Genomic DNA, 13,736 nt, shown 5'->3' on the forward strand with positions numbered 1-13,736 from the left:
AAGTTGGGCTTAAAAAAAGCCTACGTATATGTAATTCATTTACCTAAAAGGCTAAAATACTTCCAAATTATGACTTGGGTCAAAAGTTAGTAAAAGAGAAAGTAATTAGAGCTTAACCGGAAAATAAACAAAATCAGAAATAAAACCAAACAGAACCGAGCCAAACCAAACCAAAGGAATACACTCATACAGATTTTAAAAACCCTACTTCATCATCATCCCTTCAACACTCCTTTATAGCTTTTCTCCGCCTCATTTTTTGCTTCTTCTCTCGATTTGCTCTCTCGGAAGATTTTGCAGAACGTCTGGTAAGATCCATCGATCGAATAATCTTTTTTTCTCCAATTAGCTCATATTCATAGCTATGATCGTGTCAATTGCGAGCTCACTGCTTTAATGTTTTCCTTGGAACCAGATCCGATATCAGAAGTCCAAGTTCGCTTGAATTCCGTCTGAGCAATGGCTTTGGTGAGTTCTCTATGATTGTCTACTGTTACGATCGCATCCTGTATCGATGTAATTGTAGAAACGTTAGATTTGGAAATCCTAGGATCTAAAGTTATCCAAGGATTGTTCATAGCACCGAATCGATTGAAATTATGTTAGTTTGGATATCTAGCTGCTCTAGTGTTAAGTTTTGATGTCTAATACGTATTATTGTGCTGATGAATTACGATTGCAGGTCTTGCATACGTACAAGGGAAACAAAAGTGCTGATAAGGCACTCATTGCAGCAGAGTACGTTGGTGTGAAGATCGATGTCCCCTCTGACTTTGAGATGGGTGTCACTAACAAAACCCCTGAGTTCCTCAAGATGAACCCTATTGGAAAGGTTTGTCAACACTGTTGATTGCTAAATTTCTGGAATGGGGTTAAGTCTATTTTTTCAGCTAACCAAGAGTTATTGATCTTGATAGGTTCCTGTACTTGAGACTCCCGAGGGATCAGTATTTGAGAGCAACGCCATTGCCCGTTATGGTAAAGCATTCATATCTTTCTCCTTCGGTTTTCTCTCAGTGTCTAGTTTGATTTCTTTTTGTCGTTTGGGTTATAATGGATGTGTTGATATCTCAATGCAGTAAGCCGATTGAACGGTGACAACTCTTTGAACGGATCCTCCCTGATTGAATATGTAAGTATCTGTTTTTTTCCTGGGGCTAGTCTTGTCTAATCCATTTGCACCTGTTGTATTGTTTGTCAATCTATTTGTTAGTGTCCTCAGTGTTAATCTGCATTTGTTTTTCGCAGGCACAAGTTGAGCAATGGAGCGACTTTGCTTCATTGGAGATCTATGGAAACATCTTAAGGTGGTTTGGCCCAAGAATGGGCTTTATGCCATACAGTGCTCCGGTAAGCTTTTGTGACTTTCATTGGTTGTTTCATTCACTATCTGTGATGGCAAACTCTTTTCACTATATCTATAGTACTCCAGTTCTTTTTCTTATCCCTGATTATTTACAAATGAAGGCTGAGGAAGGTACCATCTCTGCATTGAAGAGAGCACTTGATGCTCTGAACACACATCTCGCTTCCAACACTTACCTTGTTGGACACTGTATTACCCTTGCTGATATTATCACTGTCTGCAACTTGAACTTGGGATTTGCTACTGTCATGACCAAGAAATTTACCTCTGAATTCCCTCATGTTGAGCGGTACTTCTGGACTGTGGTTAACCAACCAAACTTCAAGAAAGTGTTGGGTGATGTCAAACAGACTGAAGCTGTCCCTCCTATTGCTTCCAAGAAAGCTGCCCAGCCTGCGAAGCCCAAAGAAGAGCCTAAGAAAAAGGAAGCCCCAGTAGCAGAGGCACCTAAGCTTGCCGAAGAGGAAGAGGCACCAAAGCCTAAAGCCAAGAACCCTCTTGACTTGCTACCACCAAGCCCTATGGTACTAGATGATTGGAAGAGGCTTTACTCAAACACCAAATCTAACTTCCGCGAGGTTGCTATTAAAGGTGTGTGGTGATATCTTCTCCTTACCTAGTTTTACAGTTTTGCTTTTAGGAAATGCAAGGAATTATTTAGCTATTGGAATCAATTGCGTTTTATCATGTCTAATATTGTGACTCAAATGCAGGATTCTGGGACATGTATGACCCAGAGGGATACTCACTTTGGTTCTGTGACTACAAGTACAACGATGAGAACATGGTATCATTTGTCACACTCAACAAGGTGGGTGGGTTCCTTCAGCGTATGGACTTGGCACGTAAATACTCCTTTGGAAAGATGCTGATTTGCGGGTCAGAGGGTCCGTTTAAGGTGAAGGGTTTATGGCTGTTCCGTGGACCAGAGATCCCAAAGTTCATAATGGACGAGGTGTACGACATGGAACTGTACGAGTGGACTAAGGTTGATATCTCAGATGAAGCCCAGAAGGAGCGTGTTAGCCAGATGATCGAAGATGCAGAGCCATTTGAAGGTGAGGCTCTCTTGGATGCCAAGTGCTTCAAGTGAAAAGAGAGAATGGTTTGGTACTTCCATTTACCGGTTTTGCAGCTGCTGGGGCTTTACATATCTTTCTATCTCTGCCTCTCCCATAGGGGTTTTGCTCTGTGACTTGTGTCGCATAGACTGTTTTTCTTTCTAATTGAGTGTCAAGGACAAGTCTTTTTAGTTCTTTGTTAATGTTTCGCCTCTCTTTTTTTTTTTTTTTTTGTTGTGCCAGAATTTTTTACATACCAGTTTTCGAAGTTCTGACCGGCCAGTCTACCCTGGCAATAGGCAATACATGGTCTGGTTTATTTGTTTTACAGTAATTTTACCTTGGGTTGATTTGCTTCAACGCGTTTCGGTCAAATTATATATACATTGGTCTTTGAGTTGAACATTTTAGAGGTAAAGTCTTTTGAAGGTTTCAAGTTTTAAAAATTGTCGAAAAAGGCAACTCTTGAAGAATAAGTCGACTTAATTTCGAAGAAATGACATGTTCATCTCGAAATTAACTAATGAAAAAAAAGTATTTATACATACGTTGTAGTAACTAGACAACCTAATAAATGAACATGTAACTTATGACAAAATAATGCAACATTTGTTGATATATTTTACTATTGTTTCGCTGTGGAAAATGTAAAAGATTGGTAAAAAAAGAGAAAATGATTCATCTCAGTTAATTAGATAACATTTCTTTGCTCATTGCTTTGCTAAGTTATTAACTCGAAAATAAAAGAAAGGATTAATTAATTACGTATTTATCAGAGTTGGTGGTCTCAAACGAAATGAATTGTTCTTTACTACTAGTACAAAGGCATATAATCTCTAAAGAAAATCTGGGGGTCGAATTGTTCTTTTCCCTTTTCTCTAATTTCAACATCAAAAGTTCCACCAGAAGAATTTGTTCTTTTGCTGCAGCAAAAGATCGATCTGTCCTTGCTTACAAGCAGAAAAGTCTTATCGAGAGAGATGAGACAGAACTCAGCAAGTGGTCTTTCATGGCGGCGTTTACTGTTCTTCGCTTCGATTGGTTTGCAGTTCTTCTTAGGTTTGTCTTCTTCAGATCTATCTGATTTCATTTCACTTTCTGTAGAATCATCATCGGATTTAGTTGGGGATTTTAGGTTCTCAATTCGCTAGATTTATGTTAAATTTAGCTCAACTTGGCTCTTTCTAGATACTTAATCATTATGCATTAGGTCTTTTGCGATCAGGATCGAAACATGCATCTGATAGGAAGATTGTATTTCTCTGTTGAGTAGATCTTGGCCACACATATACCACCAAATCTGTAACTTTGTGCTTAACATGTGTTAGTAAAGAGAAAAATAAGCAAAGAGACCGTTCAATTCATGGGTTTGGTGTGGCTATAGTTTCTTTTACTATCTTCACTGGATTATAGTTGTTTACCTTTGTCCTTTATGCGAGACCGCGTCCTGATTTGAAGAGGTTGTCTGCAAAATCTATTGCTTTTGTGACATGTATTTGTATAATTCATCAGTTGTTTCAGACATTTGAAGTTTTTACATAAGCTATTTCTACAATTGGCCACCATGTGCTTTTAATAGAAGTAGGCTAATGTCTCTCCCGTAAATTCTTTAAATGCATGTTGCAATTGATCTTGTTCTCTGTTGTCTATGTGTGTAGTTGTTGTTGTTCCCCTTTAGTTGAAGATAAGTAACATGGTAACTATTTGAGGATAGACTGTGTAGCTTTAGCTGCTGACTAGTGAGTGTCTAAACGACAAGATTTACAGTCACGAGTGCTCTTGGGACAGCATAAACTTTTAAAAAAATTTACATGCTAAGAGGGCATTTAGTAATTAAGTCTTCTGATATGATATTTGCAGGTCTATCCGGTGATTCCAAGAATACAAATGCAGGGGTCAAGGCAGAATCTCATACTTCTTCCAGCAAAACAGGCACAAAAGTAATCCTCATACTGGTTGGATTTGTGGCTGTGGCGGTGTTCTCGTTCTTTCTATACAAGCTATGGCAAAAGAAGAAAAGAGACGAGCAGTATGCTAGACTCTTGAAGCTGTTTGAGGAAGATGATGAACTGGAGGTTGAATTAGGCCTTCGAGATTAAAAAACGCAAATTTGTCAACAAAGCCCTCATCTATGTTTGTGTTCGTTTGTCTGATCATGTAGGTGGAACTTATGGCCATTTCAATTTGAAGTACATATATATACGCATACTTTGATGGGTAACTGATGTAGCTGCCTTGTCACTAATCATCATCAATTCATCATTATCCTCTCTAGACAATTGTTTTCCAATGTTGTACAATTTATTTTCTTTCTTTCACTATTTTTTTTTTTTACAAATAGTGTGAGTTTAGGTTCTAAACAAACTCGACAGATAGTGTGAGTTTAGGTTCTAACACTTAAGAAAAATTAGTTAGGAGATCTGTGTCCGTGTCTGAAGTTTCCTAGAAAATTCTTACTCAAGATTAGATTTAAGAAACAGAAAGTGTTGAGTTTTACTTTTCCTTACACATCCAACTTAAGAAGTATACTAAGTGTTATCCATTGGGATTTTGGTTATTTATCCGTTTTATTTCTAAATATCTGAACCGAACCGAACTGACAAATAACCGAACCGAATCAAAAACCGAATAGAACCGAAGAACCGAATGCCCTTGATCTGATGAAAAGGTAGTGTTGAGTTTTAAGAAACGGCAAGTGTTGAGTTTTACTTTTCTGTAGAAGATTTTTGTTTTACTGTTTATTTGTGAGATTACTTTTATCTATAAATAAACCTCTTTAATCTCTTCATCAACAATGACTTGTCTGCAATCACAAGAATGTCGAAAAAGCAACGTTGCTTGATGATGGGATCCCTGCCCCACGATGTCGTAGAGCGCATCCTAGAGAGACTGGCTGTGGATCCTCTGCTGAGATTCAAGGCTGTATCGAAACAATGGAAATCAACTATCGAATCTCCATTCTTCCAGCGTAGACAGTTCCAACAGCGTCAGCAATCAGGTAATCCAGATGTTCTCTTGGTCTCCCTATGTCGTTATGATGTTATTAATCTCGATATAGAAGCTCTTGCTACATTGGTGTTGGGTTCATCATCATCTGTCAAGATCCCTACTCCTTGGGAGGAGAAGGAGGAGGACACTGAATACTTAGTTTCCCGTGATAGCTGTGACGGTCTCGTTTGTCTCTTTAATATCAGGAAATCCGGTTTTGTGGTCAATCCCACCACTAGATGGTATCACCCTCTTCCTCCCTGCCAATTACAACAAGTCATTACTGGCTTAGGGGACAGTTTCTACGATCTTGGATACAGACTCTCTAAGCTTGGATTCGGTAAAGACAAACTCACAGGCACATACAAGCCCGTTTGGTTATACAACTCTTTAGAAATTGGCCTAGAAAACGCTACTACATGCGAGGTTTTCGACTTTAGCACCAACGCTTGGAGGTATGTTTCTCCCGCTGCTCCTTATCGGATTGTTGGTTGCCCCTCACCTGTCTGCGTAGATGGGTCGCTTCATTGGTTCACCGAGTGCGAGGAAACCAAAATTCTATCGTTTGATCTTCACACCGAAACTTTTCAAGTCGTTTCTAAAGCTCCATTTGCCAATGTTGATGGATTCCACCTCGACAACCGCTTGTGCGTTTCCGAGATGAAGCGGCCCAAGCAAGTGATATGGTCATTCAATTCAGGTAACAAGACATGGCACAAAATGTGTTCCATTGATCTGGATATAACTTCTCATTGGTTTGGTCGTCACCTATGCGCGGTCATGCCACTAGCACTTTTGGATGGGAAGAAGAAGAAGTTGTTGTTTTATTGTCGTGAGCGAAGTCGAACATTGATGGTACATGATCACGAAACCAAATCATATGATGTTGCTTTCGAGGCTGACTCCGTCGGTTATCCTGTTTGTTATTTCCCGAGTTTAATATCTATTTCATAAAAGCTTCTTTCATCAACCGTTTGTTTGTCCAAGTTTGCAACTCTTAAAGCTATGATTATGTTCCAGACTCTGACTCTTGTTTTATGTAAGAAGGGCTTGTTTCAACATGTACAATTTTGGTCGTGCTTTTTATGCACCTGAAAGATGCATGACTTTGTTCTGTAATTCAATTGAAACCCTTTCTTCTCTTCCTCACAAATCTCACTTCTTTAGCTTCTCCAAATCCAAAACCCAAAATTCACCAGCTTTTCCACTTTGCCGCCCATGTGTTTCTGTGGAAATCAAACCGATTCAGCCACAACAAAGTAGATTCTCAAATAAGTCAAAACGATACACCCGGCTCATTCATTTGCTAAAACCTTCCAATCTAAAAACAGCCATTACAGACAAAGACATGTGCAAATAACTATATAATATATTATCGCAGGGATAAGAAAACCATGACCTCGTTGACTTCAATCAATCAAATCTCAGGTTACTTCTTATCGTCACCGAAAAGTAGAAGACGCCTGTAGAGTCAATCAATCAAAGCTGCTGGCTGCGTCCTTATCTGTCTCAAGTGTTACCCCCACATCAGCTCATGTTGCCACATCCCGTCAACGTCCATTTCAAAGCAAAACATCAACAGCGCACCAATCTATCCTGGAGTAACAGTAACGTCAGTTGTGTGGAGTGTTTGGTCATAGCGCCAAGAGGTTTTCTCAGCTTCAATACCAACATTCTGGTCCACAAAACAGCTTGTTGCTCACACCGTTTCCGCCATGGTAGCCGCGTCCTAATATGGCCCTTGGATCACAAAATCCATCAAATGCTTGGTTGCTTGACAGCGGTGCCACTCATCACATGACAAGTGATCTAAACAACTTGGCGATGCATCAACCATATCATGGAGAGATGAGGTTTTTAAATCATATCAGCGCCAACTTGGCGATGCATCAGCCGTGTCTCATTGGTGACGGATCTGGTTTTTAAATCATGCACTCAGGTTCACTACCCTTACCTACTTCCGATCCTCTATAACCTTTGCCTTATAAATATTAATATATGTTGTGAAGAATACAAATTTAGGGTTTAATTCATAGAGATTCGTTGATATATAATAAATATAAAAATGATAAAAGATGGAATGTAATCAAGAATATAAAACTTGGGAACATAAAAGCCTTATATTGACCGCGAAACAATCTGAAGCTGAACCTCAAGTCTCAAAACCAGAGGCTAATGAAGAGTAATAGACAAATAGAGAAATGTTAAAACGAAATTGATGTTGGGTTTCAGACTTAAATAAAGGTTACAAGGTCACAATGATTGAGAACGAGCTTACATTCTCATAAACACCATTATTAGTTTATTACCCACTGGTCAATGGTCATCTCAGTTAACCAACAAAATTTTCAAAAATAAAGAATAAACTTAATGACAAAATAAATTAATTGAGGAGTCCAAACGTTAGAACTTAGAACATTATCACCTTGCGGATAGATAGACAATGCATAGAGAGCCTTGGCCCTTCCCACACGACCATGCCATGGTTTCTGTCTCAACAACATTGATCATCTCTCAGGTAAAATCTTTATTGTCCAGTCTTAGCACGCTTGCTGTTGAAAGGGGACATGCTCGGACTCAAACAAGGGCTCAAGCTCGGACTTGGACTCTCCTCCCTTAGTGTACCATTCAGAGCTGCTAACTCTTTCAGCTGTTCCCTCTTGTAGTGATCCATTGATTCGTCCTGTAGAGACAAGACAAAAAAAACCATGTGAACAAAAGGTTTGGAGTACAAAAACATATAGAGACGTTTGGAACTTTGTGATAAGATTGTACCATCGGCTTTAGGAGTGATTCCAGGAAATGTACTGCATGTTCCAATCGAGAGTTTATTATGTCTTCTGGAAGCTCAGCCTCGATCAGTACATGTAGTGGCTCACAGAGATGCTCGTACCCTGGCTTACCTTTAAGTTTTTCCTCCTGCAGGGAAGTAAAGAACTAAATGGATAAGCCTTCACACCGCATGGTAGATAATTAATGTCCGAGAATATACAAGACTCAGAAAAAATGAATTTCAGAACTTTCCCTATTCACTTCTAATGATGTTATTTGATGAGAGTTGTAAGAACCTAAAGCTCAAACACTTCATTTCTTAAACAGGCTGCCAAATTTAAAATATATTCAAATTGTAAACGAGGGTAGTAGCTGATGATGCAGTAAAAAATGTATCATTACTTCAACAATAAGTTGCTAAGCTAAAAGACGTGGCACATAAGCTTATACTTGTACAGCAAAATGGAATCCTTCAGAGAATTAATAAACAAGGAGCCATACCTTGACAGTATCCTTCACAGATCCTCGCCCTCTAATAAACACCCTGCAGTGGGTTGCTAGCTCAACTCTTTTTAGGGAGTTTCCACGTGGCCCGAGAATCCGCCCAACAAAATTATACTGCAACGGTCAATGGATTTAAACTCTAGAACAACCCCAATTCTAATAACAAATTTCGCTAAACTTTTACAACTTACGCTTGGATATTTATCCACTGGCACATCAAGTCTAATCACTTTTTTCACAATGGGTGGGTTAGGGAGTCCCGGCATCCCAATCCAGCCCACTGGGGCAGGAGCACGAAATGGAGAAGCTCTCTGGAGGTGACAGTTTTCCTGAAGAAAGCAAAAGCAATCAATATCGATGAATCCCACTCTTGATTATAAAAATTGTTAGTAACACCATCATAATTCAGCATGAGTCTGTTATTTGACTACAACTATTAGTAGTGGCTTACCTCCGCTTGCATCATCGACCATCCCTCTAAATCAAGCTTTCCATTTGTCGGCTGGCCAAGCGATCTAAATGGACTTCCATGCTCATATCTATCAGGATCAGGAAAACTAGAGACCCTCCTGATTTCTGCACAGACATCAGTAATGTAGGAAATTAAGCAAACCTATAATAGAAACTGTGACAGTTATACATCAGGGGCATCTTCAGTCTATTAACTTTAAGGCTCGTGTTCTAATAGGTTAACATGATGAAAATTTCAAACACATCTTTGTCTTTTAAGGTTCACACATCTCTTAAGTGCATGATTTACAACTAAAAGCTAGGTAAACAAGTCTGGAGACAAGCTTCTAATGATCATATGCATATTCATAGACAGATAGGCCTCCTAGTGGAAAATAGTTGATGATCATTTGCTCAACGATCATTATCATTTGCAAACACAGAGACATAATTCATTGTCACATAACATCATTCATCAAGAATGCTAATTTAGCAATAAGTAGCCGTTAACAACTCTTTCTGAATGCTACAAGTAACATAAAATTTGATTGGCTATATATATATATATATATATATATATATATATATATTAAGAATGGTATAACAAAGAGAATACAAAGTTGCATACAAATAATTTTTTTTCTCATACCCAGTATCTGTAAACTTTTAACTAAAGAAAGCCAGGGTGACGCACACCAAGGCTTTGTTCACCCAAGAAATTTCTTAAGTTTGTGTGCAAACACTCAAGGAAATACTTAATTCAAAAGCATATAGCTTAATAAGATAGCTCACCTTGATTCAGCAGTCTGCAGCAATTTGGCATAACCTGCAAAAAGGGACCCAACTTTTGTCTCTCTTGCAATAATTCAGTCAAGTACCTGCATAAGGTTAAAAAAAAGAAAAGCATAAGTTTCAGTGGATGCAGCATTGGTGTGTATTGAGTATCGAGTGGTTCACATTGGAGTCACCACTCACTCACATGTACACTAAACTTCCAAAAATACATCAGTACGTTAATTTCTAAAAGATTGATAAAATATAGCTTTCTTGTTTAAAATCCTTGAGTACATTGTACATAATTCAATAATAAGTGAGCTAGTGAAATCAATTGTGAAAAAGGCGACATTTTGAAGTGAGAGTATGATTGAGAAGTTGGATCTGTGTGAGCAGTCCATGAAAATACAAACTTGACAGAATCATTTTCAACACTCATCCAATCAAACGGAACAATACCAACCAATCATAAACAAACACACACACACACACTTGAATTTTCTACTAAAGCAACAAGTCCACAAGAAGAAACGGAACCACAACAGCCAAGCTAACACAGATTCACAGTAATAGCAAAAAAGTTGAGAAAGAAGAGAGAAAATAGAAACCTTTCACGATCAGTGGGAGGACAAGGGGATCGATTGGGAGAAGCACGGAATCCAGAAAGAGGAAATTGGAAGAAACTTCCAGGAGAGATCCTCTCTTCCATGGCCGCGAAACCAGCTCCGGATTCCATCATCATAACCCTGTAAATCCACTCAGATTGTTAAGAAGAAGCGCATAAAGTAGAGAGATACATAGAACAAAAAGAGAAAGAGAAAAAAGAGTGTGACCGGAGAGAGTGAAGAGAAGATGCGGCGGAGGATCTGACGCCGATCTCAAGGTTGAGAAAGGTGTCTAAGTAGGTGTGGACTGTGTAGAGTGGCCAAAGGAAGAAGGAAGAAGTAGGCAAAGTAGGGGAGGGAGTCAAAAGCCCTACGCACGATGAGAGAGTCCTCTCTCTCTCATCTCATTTTCGATATTTTCTATTTTTGTGCTTATTCTTTTGAGATTGTGTCATCTTCTTTAAGGAAGGTTCTTTGCGTTTTGATCACAATTGGGCCTTAGGCCACTATTAATGGGCCTACCTTCCCTTACGGCCATTGTAGCCTACTTCCAATCCGTGTAAACTTAAAAACATGAAGAATAAAAGCTCTCTCCATGCCCATGACTTGGATGAAATAAAATGATCAGCGACTAGGAGAAGAGATGTAACGAATTCAGATCGATGATTCTCCAATATTCCGAGCCAAGCGACCATGTCGGTCTCCAAACAAAAACATATCAGTTTTTAATCATAGGTCGATAGCTCGACTGGAAAGGAATTCCGAGATGGAAGATGGTACATGTAAAAATATTAAAATTTATCATCGTGCGACAAAAGAAACCAACAACCAAACCAAAGAAGTATGATTCAGCAAATTATCCTTCATTTAGAATTGAATCACAAACAACTTAAAGTTAAACTCCTAAATATGTATCTATTAAGATAATATGTAGTTTACAGTTAATGTATGTATAGTTTCTTGTTGTTTTATCTCCATGTTCCACTACTTTCTTTTCTATAAGTTAATTTTTATATTTTACACCAAACGCAGTTTACACACATATATGCATATACATAGAGACGACGAGACCGCCTCCAAAATGAAAACGGTTGGGTTAAATGGTGCAGTTGGAAGTTGGCTACTAAAAGAAATGGAAAGTATAGAACGCAACTTAATGAAGATTCTGCCGTTTTTTGCCAATGAGAACGAAGGAAGAAAAAACATAAATCTTTGGTTCCCTTTTTAATTCTTTATCCTAGGGTTCCCTACTTTCTATGCTTTCTTTGGTAGTTGTACTACAACATGTATACTTTAAATTAGTTAGCAGCAACCATGAAACTTCTCCTTGGTCAGCACTCAGCAGTACGGAACAACATGTAGCCCTAAGGGCTAAAACAACTCTACATGACCTAGAGAATTTGAAACATCCCAAGAAATATGTAAATAAGATAGAAAAAGACTTAAAACCCCAATAAAAAAACAAAAAAAAAAAAAAAAACTGGGAGAAGTGACAATGGGGAGAAATGTGGGTAGTAGGTGGCGGTGACAACAAGAAGTGAGGATCCAGAGACAAGAAAAAACAAAAAGTGAGGTCTGCTGCTGTTTTCTCTCTCCGCGCACGTGAGCCTGAGCCAAATACGCTGTTTCTACGATCTTGTACTAACTGTTTGGGGTTGTGACTTTTCTTCCTCTTCTGTCCAATTTTCCACATAATCAAATTGTGATAACATGCATCTACGCATGATAACCCAAGAGAGTTAATGACAAAGTTCCTAACGACGCCTTCCCGTATATCGATAAACCTAACACTAACATTGGACGTCAACATGTAAATTTATCAACCAAAAAAAAAAAAAAAAAAACTCAACATAATGTAACCGCGCCTATACCCTCCCAATATTATAAAGCTCTTGCTAAGCATGCATCTTAATTACCATTATTCCATTACATTACAAAACTTATAGTATTCTTTTAATTTCATTGCTCACGCTCACAACTAATATAAACAACATGAAAAGGAGTAGTAGTAATAGGAAGATCCAAGTGTTCATCAATTTCCGGGGAGAGGAGCTACGCTGCAGCTTCGTGAGCCACCTCGTTGAGGCCTTTAAAAGGCATGGGATCAACTTCTTCATAGACAAAGACGAACAAAAGGGGAAAGACCTTAAACATCTCTTTGCAAGGATCAAGCAATCGAGGATGGCCCTCGCTATATTTTCAAAAAGGTACGCAGAGTCAAGCTGGTGCCTGGACGAGCTTGCAAGGATCAAGAAAAGAGCCGATCAACGCAAGCTACGAGTGGTTCCCATCTTCTTCAAAGTGAAGGCAGAGTCTGTGAGATACCAAGAGGCTGAGTTTGGTCGCAACTTCTGGAGGTTGGCTAAGACTTCCAGTGGTGAACAGATCAAGAGATGGAAGGAAGCTCTAGAGTCTGTTTCTGACAAGGTGGGCTTAACGTTAGGCGACAAAAGGTACCTTACTGATCAAGTGATCGTCTCTAATCTAATATTGCGATTTTTCAGTTGTTGGTTTCCCTTTTGGGCCCAGTGTGAAGTTGAACTAAAGAGTAAACACCAGCCATAAAAGTTCAGCTTATTTAATCTAAAACTGGTTGTTGTTAAGAGAACAAACAAATGGGTCCATCGTGTACTGTATGTAACTATGTAAGTGGCTAAAGATGTAAGAGATGGAAATGATAACTTCAGCTTATTTATTTTGTAGTCGTTAACAAAATAAGATAAAATACGATTTCTTCACTGATTCAATTTTGGTAGGATCAGGTTACAAAGAGTAAAACATTTGTAATAACATTTCCTTCTGTGAAACTAAAATGCTTTAATTTGCAGCTCCGAGGCGGATTTCATAAAGGAAATCGTTGAAGAGGTTAAAAAGAGTCGTCGTCGTGGCCGTTGAGGAAATGGGAGATCAATCCTCTCACAGTTACATAAACAGAATAAAATCGTAAATGTAGCCAAGATGACCAAATCCAACACAAGAAACATTTCCTCAATAGTTTTGTTTATATCTCATTTCCATTTTTGTTGTTATTGGTTTACTATATATTTCATTTCAACATACCACTAGCTTACACGATGACTTTAGGGTCCATTCCAACTTCCAAGCACACCATCCTAACAATTTCATCCGCATATTATATTTACTAATTTCATTCCACAGATGTTTTTCATTTTCCTTTTCCATACATAATCACTTGCTATGTTGACAGACACCTCA

General features: G+C 38.6%; 5 protein-coding genes across 5 annotated transcripts; 4 read left to right on the forward strand and 1 right to left on the reverse strand.

Annotated features, from left to right (window-relative positions):
- The first annotated feature begins 91 nt into the window (after positions 1-91).
- LOC9328577 (probable elongation factor 1-gamma 1) lies at positions 92-2,784 on the forward strand. The gene is made up of 8 exons (XM_021012526.1): positions 92-308; positions 416-468; positions 683-832; positions 918-978; positions 1,080-1,132; positions 1,249-1,350; positions 1,468-1,957; positions 2,080-2,784. Exons 2-8 carry the CDS (start codon positions 460-462, stop codon positions 2,457-2,459), a joined length of 1,245 nt encoding a protein of 414 aa, XP_020868185.1. The 5' UTR covers positions 92-308; positions 416-459; the 3' UTR covers positions 2,460-2,784.
- A 400-nt stretch (positions 2,785-3,184) lies between these two features.
- LOC9325827 lies at positions 3,185-4,745 on the forward strand. Its single transcript, XM_002889717.2, has 2 exons — positions 3,185-3,486; positions 4,288-4,745. The coding sequence occupies exons 1-2, from the start codon at positions 3,408-3,410 to the stop codon at positions 4,524-4,526; spliced, it is 318 nt and encodes a 105-aa protein (XP_002889763.1). The 5' UTR covers positions 3,185-3,407; the 3' UTR covers positions 4,527-4,745.
- A 335-nt stretch (positions 4,746-5,080) lies between these two features.
- LOC9325828 (F-box/LRR-repeat/kelch-repeat protein At1g09650) lies at positions 5,081-6,539 on the forward strand. Its single transcript, XM_021012528.1, has one exon. The coding sequence runs from the start codon at positions 5,245-5,247 to the stop codon at positions 6,367-6,369; it is 1,125 nt and encodes a 374-aa protein (XP_020868187.1). The 5' UTR covers positions 5,081-5,244; the 3' UTR covers positions 6,370-6,539.
- A 1,076-nt stretch (positions 6,540-7,615) lies between these two features.
- LOC9325829 (KH domain-containing protein At1g09660/At1g09670) lies at positions 7,616-11,051 on the reverse strand. Its single transcript, XM_021012531.1, has 8 exons — positions 10,749-11,051; positions 10,524-10,661; positions 9,934-10,019; positions 9,143-9,267; positions 8,883-9,020; positions 8,689-8,805; positions 8,191-8,334; positions 7,616-8,098 (listed from the first exon to the last, which is right to left on the reverse strand). Exons 2-8 carry the CDS (start codon positions 10,655-10,657, stop codon positions 7,943-7,945), a joined length of 900 nt encoding a protein of 299 aa, XP_020868190.1. The 5' UTR covers positions 10,658-10,661; positions 10,749-11,051; the 3' UTR covers positions 7,616-7,942.
- A 1,423-nt stretch (positions 11,052-12,474) lies between these two features.
- On the forward strand, positions 12,475-13,675 carry LOC9328578 (vesicle-associated protein 1-4). Its single transcript, XM_021012537.1, has one exon. It carries the CDS (start codon positions 12,513-12,515, stop codon positions 13,083-13,085), a length of 573 nt encoding a protein of 190 aa, XP_020868196.1. The 5' UTR covers positions 12,475-12,512; the 3' UTR covers positions 13,086-13,675.
- Positions 13,676-13,736: the final 61 nt, after the last annotated feature.

The sequence above is a fragment of the Arabidopsis lyrata genome, assembly GCF_000004255.2.
Source record: "Arabidopsis lyrata subsp. lyrata unplaced genomic scaffold ARALYscaffold_1, whole genome shotgun sequence".
Taxonomy (NCBI): Eukaryota; Viridiplantae; Streptophyta; class Magnoliopsida; order Brassicales; family Brassicaceae; genus Arabidopsis; species Arabidopsis lyrata.

Excerpts from the sequence above, each read along its gene's own strand:
- LOC9328577 (XM_021012526.1), top strand. Across the intron at positions 833-917 it reads AGATGAACCCTATTGGAAAG|GTTCCTGTACTTGAGACTCC; the intron begins GTTTGTCAACAC and ends TGATCTTGATAG. Across the intron at positions 1,133-1,248 it reads GATCCTCCCTGATTGAATAT|GCACAAGTTGAGCAATGGAG; the intron begins GTAAGTATCTGT and ends TGTTTTTCGCAG.
- LOC9325827 (XM_002889717.2), top strand. The coding sequence starts at position 3,408 with ATGAGACAGAACTCAGCAAGTGGTCTTTCATGGCGGCGTTTACTGTTC. Across the intron at positions 3,487-4,287 it reads TGGTTTGCAGTTCTTCTTAG|GTCTATCCGGTGATTCCAAG; the intron begins GTTTGTCTTCTT and ends TGATATTTGCAG.
- LOC9325828 (XM_021012528.1), top strand. The coding sequence starts at position 5,245 with ATGTCGAAAAAGCAACGTTGCTTGATGATGGGATCCCTGCCCCACGAT.
- LOC9325829 (XM_021012531.1), bottom strand. The coding sequence starts at position 10,657 with ATGATGATGGAATCCGGAGCTGGTTTCGCGGCCATGGAAGAGAGGATC. Across the intron at positions 10,020-10,523 it reads CCTCCCACTGATCGTGAAAG|GTACTTGACTGAATTATTGC; the intron begins GTTTCTATTTTC and ends AACCTTATGCAG. Across the intron at positions 9,021-9,142 it reads GGTCGATGATGCAAGCGGAG|GAAAACTGTCACCTCCAGAG; the intron begins GTAAGCCACTAC and ends TGCTTTCTTCAG.
- LOC9328578 (XM_021012537.1), top strand. The coding sequence starts at position 12,513 with ATGAAAAGGAGTAGTAGTAATAGGAAGATCCAAGTGTTCATCAATTTC.